Here is a 5,769-nt window from a genome sequence, read left to right on the forward strand (position 1 = left end):
TTGGAACAGTCATTACATTGTTTAAACTGAAGATTCTATTTCCTTCTTCCATGATAAAGATTATTTTTACAGCATAGAAACAAATCCTCACTTTGAATACCTTCTTAAGATCCAAAAATGCACATCTCTGCATTAATATTACACATGGAATGACTGTGGATTAGCATGACTAACATCATTATTACTGTAACAACAATTTTAATACATTAGATCACTTTGGCTCGACACAACAACCTCTTCAGGTGTTTCGAGATTTCTTTCATTTTTAATCCGTATATAATTGGATTCAAGAGAGGGTAATACAAAAATGCTTGTAAAGTCATTATTAAATGAAACTCGAGTGAATCGAGTTGAATTATTATGGTATCATATGCACACAAACAGGAAAAGATGATTAAAACCATTAGGTGTGGTAAGCAGGTCTGTGAAGCTTTGTTTCTGACTTGTTTACAACTTCTATATGATATTAGAAGTATTCTGGTATATGTGAAACATATGAAGAGCAGAGGGCACAGTGCCATGCTTACTAGAGCAAATATATCAAATATAGCCCGTGCTCTTGAAGTCACACACTGGAGACTGTAAACAGCATTGTTACAAAAAATTGCATTCAAAGATAAATGACAAAGTTTCACATCAGCACTCAGTAATACTGGGACTGCTAACTCACAAGCAGGAACAAGCCAAGCTAAAACCAGCATAATACTCACTGTGGTTTTTGTCATGATAGTTGGATATTGCAAAGGTTTACATATGGAGACATATCTGTCATAGGCCATGGCTGACAACAGCAAGAAATCTGCAGCACTCAAAGTGTAATATACAAATAACTGAAAGAGACAGGCTGAATATGATATGATTTGTTTTTCAGATAAAAAGTTAATCATCAAATTTGGGTACATAAAAGTGTTATAAACAATAGCGTTCATCAGCAATGCTGCAATAAAAATGTACATAGGCTCATGGAGGTTCTTGTGTATGCAAATGAGACATACAATGATGACATTAAAGCAGATTGCTATAATGTATACTGTTAACATAATAAAAAAATAAAAATACCTGTATTTGCCCATTTCCGCATACCCAACCAGAGTTATATATGTTACATTCAGATCAACACCCATGGCACAAATTAAACCATTAATAAAAAAGATAAGCAGATTGTATAAAAAGCATCACCTATTAAGCTTAGAACAGAGGTCTCTCTATGAAGATTGCATTAACATAGAGCATCATCTCATTCATTTACAGATACCTGACCTTAAATTGCACTTGATGTAGGTGTTCGTCTTCTACGAACAGAAAGTGAACTGTTTGACTCAGTCTAAATGTTTTATGACATTTCTTTAACCTCCATGGATCTCATTAACTTTTCCAAGAGTTGTTATCATGTGAACAACTTCTAGGAACTCTGGAGGACTGAGCCCATAGGTGTTAAACTTTGTTTGCATGGGTGCAGCAATCATTGACCTGCAGCACAACACACTAGCTGCTACTAACACACTCAAAGAGCTAGCACAAAGCCGGTGTTATGTACGTGGCTGTGAATCTGTGGAATGTACTGTATCTATCTATCTATTTATCTATATTTTATACATATATATATATATATATAAAATCATTCCAACTTTATGGGCATCATATATACACTGATGCCCATAAAGTCGGAATGATTTTATTTTCAGACACAATCCTCTGTTTATTCGTATTTAAATGCAACAGTGCAACAGTAATCACTTTTGACCAGGTGCAATGACTACATTATGTGTCTCACTTATCCAGGTGAAATTAATTAATGCATAACATTTTTGGAGCTAAAAAAGACAAGACATATGCTGTTTCCTGCTTAAAGCCTGTATGCAATAGGTCTACGTTTTCAGAATCGTCTGAAATATTTTGTTAATTAATTTGACACAGAACTTCTGACCCATCGACATATACCCAGACAATTCTGTTGTTGTTTTTTTGGAACTGAGATGTTTATTAAACCTTCTAACAAAATCCCCCCCCAAAAAATATAAATTTTGAAATGAATTTGAAAAAATGTTAATGACAACTCACCATATAGAGTATCAAATTTGATACGCACATTTTAACATGATTTACTGTAATATGAAGAATTAACTATTAAGTTATGCATGTTTCAATACAGAACATATTTATTTAGACAAATGAGTTTCTTGAAAATTAGCAATGATTTTCCTGCCAAAAGTGTTTGATGATTTAATGACAGCGGCCATTTTGAAGAGGTAAAAGAAAGGCCCTTATACTGCCTGTAGTGAAATGATAATCCACTATAGGGCAGAATACATGTATTAGGTCATATCCAACAGGGTTTTAAGGAAAGTATTTATCATGTTGATAAGATAAAGGTCTCAGAATCTCGGGTATGAAATGTGACCAGCCATGGCAAAAACAGGAACAAGTCGACCTCTGGGCATGTTGAGTTATTCACAGATTTTGAAAGTGTAGTGTAGTGATAATATTTGACGAAGTTGTGGCCATTTGAATGTATGCTTCTCTGAAAACTGTTCACTGAGAAAACCGGCCTGAAAGATTTGCAAATCGCACCTCACCTCACCTCACCGGGCCAGAAAGGAAACACAATGGTGCTCATTTGCATCTCATTCAGATAAGCCCTCCCCCCTACAGATGTCACTCAGTGATATCTGGTATCTGTTAGCCTGCAGGCACCGTCTAAGTAGCTATTGCTAATGATTTAGCAACTAGCCTATTGTCCTCAGGGAGGCTAGTCTTTTCAACTTATATATGCTTCCTTTAGGCAACATTATTAGAGGACACTCTATAAACTTCCATTGTTATGCTGATGATACTCAGTTATATCTATCGATCAAGCCTGAAGAAACCAATCAGCTAGTTAAACTCCAGGCATGTGTTGATGACATAAAATCCTGGATGACCTGCAATTTCCTGATGTTAAACTCCGATAAAACGGAAGTTATTGTACTTGGGCCTAAACTCCTCCGAAGCTCGCTGTCTAAAGATATAGCGACTATTGATGGGATTGCCATCGCCTCAAATGCTACTGTAAGAAATCTTGGAGTTATCTTTGATCAGGACCTGTCCTTTGACTCACATATTAAACAAACCACGAGGACAGCCTACTTTCACCTGCGTAACATTACTAAAATTAGGCCAATGCTGTCTCAAAAAGATGCAGAAAAACTCGTCCATGCATTTGTTACCTCAAGGCTGGACTATTGTAATTCTTTATTATCAGGCTGCTCTAATAAATCTCTTAAATCTCTCCAGCTGGTCCAGAATGCTGCAGCGCGTGTTCTGACTAAAACCAGAAGAAGGGATCACATTTCTCCTGTATTAGCTTCTCTGCACTGGCACCCAGTAAAATCCAGAATAGAATTTAAAATCCTTCTTCTCACTTACAAGGCTCTTAATGGACAGGCACCATCATATCTTAAAGAGCTCATTAAACCCTACTGTCCTCCTAGAGCACTACGCTCTCAGAATAAAGGGTTACTTGTAGTTCCTAAAGTCTCCAAAATTAGAACAGGTGCCAGAGCTTTCAGCCATCAAGCTCCTCTTCTGTGGAACCGTCTTCCGGTTCTGGTTCGTGAGGCAGACACTGTTCCCACACTTAAGAGTAGGCTTAAAACCTTTCTCTTTGACACCGCTTATAGCTAGGGCTGGCTCAGGTTTGCCCTGAGCCAGCTCTTGGTTAAGCTGCTATAGGACTAGACTGCTGGGGGATTATAGTGACACACTGAGCCTCTCTCTCTCTCTCACGGTCTCTCTGTGTATGTTACCCCGGAGTCCCTGTGCTCTCTTGCCTAGCAGGTCTCCCTGGACCGTGGTGGAACCTGATCCGGACTGCACTGGTGCTGTGGTCTTGTTTGACTCTTACCGCCAGTATTTTTAATTAAAGTAATTGACTAAAATCGGCATCTCTACTGTCACTAACTTGACTATTCCCAGGATCACTCCCGGGAGTCTGGCTATGCTTTCTGGTCCAGCAGAGTCCACTGAGGTCCTGACAGATGCAGACTGCTAACTGGCCTGACGCTGGAAACACCACATTGTAGCTCCACCTGCCCGCTGTGTGACTGCTCAACTACTCTTGCTTTTTGGTCTACGGCGACATGGTTGGGATGGATCCATCTCGGTGTGGCTGTGCCTGCTGCCATGGACTACTACTGTTGATACTATTGCTTCTGTTAATACCACCACTACTGTGAATGCTACTACTACCATACTACCAACACAGGGCCTGGGCTGCATGAGATTTCTGCCTAAAAGCCTATTAAGGCAGTTTTTTCTCGCCACTGTCACTGTAACGCTTGCCCCTGGGTGTTGTTGGGACTTTGAAATTGTGTTGACTCTTGAAATTTTGAGCGTATTCTAGTCCTGCTCAATGTGTTAAGTGTCCTGAGATGACTTCTGTTGTGATTTGACACTATAAATAAAATTGAATTGAATTGAATTGAATAAGTAGCCATGTGTTTCGCTTCTAAGGTGCAGCTGATTTGCCGAAAAAATAACAACAGCGTGTGAATGGCCAATGGTGATCAGTATGGAAATGAACTGCATCGCCGTACACGTACAGACAGAGACAACGGCAGATTTTTGCTGAAACTACAAATACAAAATGTATACTTTTACAGCAACCAATACTGTTATCTGAAACATGGAGTGGCATATTCTGCAAAAAAAAAAAAAATCACTCATTTTGAAAATAAAAAGCTTATTTCATATTTTACGCAAATTCGTCCCACCCGACTTGTTGCTGGTTTTGCCGTGGCGGGTCACAAATATGAAACAATGGTGACAAGGCATAGCCTAGCCCTATGCTAGACACTGGCAATACGCAAAAGAGTGCTTGCAATCTTACAGGATGGACACAAACAAAACTACCAGTCTGTTGTTTCAAGCGCCATTTTCTTTGCTGCTGTGTGTTGGGGCAGCAGCATTAGAGCCAGCAACACCAACAGACTTGATAAAATCATCAAGAAGGCTGGCTCTGTACTTGGTCTCAGGCTGGAGTCTTTGAGTCTGTGGTGGAGAGGAGAACGCTGAATAAACTGTTATCCATCATAGACAATGATCAGCACCCTCTCCATCACATAGTGGTCAAACAGCGGAGCACCATCTCCCACAGGCTGCTCCAGCTCCGCTGTCGAATGGACAGATATAGGAAATCTTTCCTGCCACAAGCTAAAACTCTGTTAATAATAATACAGTCTTCAAGCCCCTTATTATGTTTATTCCATTGTTTGTGTAGACAGATAACTTTGTCCAGAATGTGGTGTTTGAAGCCACTCATCAGTGTCCATAGATCCATGCCAGCTGTGCTGGTGTCACAAGATGCATTTACAACTCATGTAGCACACGACATGATATAAGTGCAGAATACAGGTAACCTCATGACACATGGAATAGTATGAGTTAAAACTATTCAAACTACTAATTATACTATAATGAACTACTAAATGAAAAATTCCCATCACATCTGTTGCAAAAAAAATAAATGAAAAAGTTTGAGTTTCATATCAGCGCTCAGTATTACAGGGACTGCAGTCTGACAAGCAGGTACAAGCCAAGCTAAAACCAGGAAAATGTTTTTTGTCATGATATTTGTATAATGCAGAAGTTTGCATATAAAAACATATCTGTCATTAGGCATGGCTGACAACAGTAAGAATTCTGTACCACATGAGGTGTAGCATAGAAAAAACTGAAATAGACAGGCCGTGTCCATGTTTTTCAGAGAAATAGTCGATCAACAACTTTGGG

The 5,769-nt window shown here is 39.1% G+C and overlaps 1 protein-coding gene across 1 annotated transcript; it reads right to left on the reverse strand.

The window, feature by feature from the left end:
- Window positions 1-202: 202 nt before the first annotated feature.
- LOC311021829 (olfactory receptor 6N2-like) lies at window positions 203-1,124 on the reverse strand (the record flags this gene model as incomplete). The annotated part of the gene is made up of 1 exon (XM_084022668.1): window positions 203-1,124. One exon carries the CDS (start codon window positions 1,122-1,124, stop codon window positions 207-209), a length of 918 nt encoding a protein of 305 aa, XP_083878794.1. The 3' UTR covers window positions 203-206.
- Between the last annotated feature and the right edge of the window lie 4,645 nt (window positions 1,125-5,769).

This window comes from Eutrigla gurnardus (genome assembly GCF_963514095.1).
Source record: "Eutrigla gurnardus genome assembly, chromosome: 12".
Classification (NCBI taxonomy): Eukaryota; Metazoa; Chordata; class Actinopteri; order Perciformes; family Triglidae; genus Eutrigla; species Eutrigla gurnardus.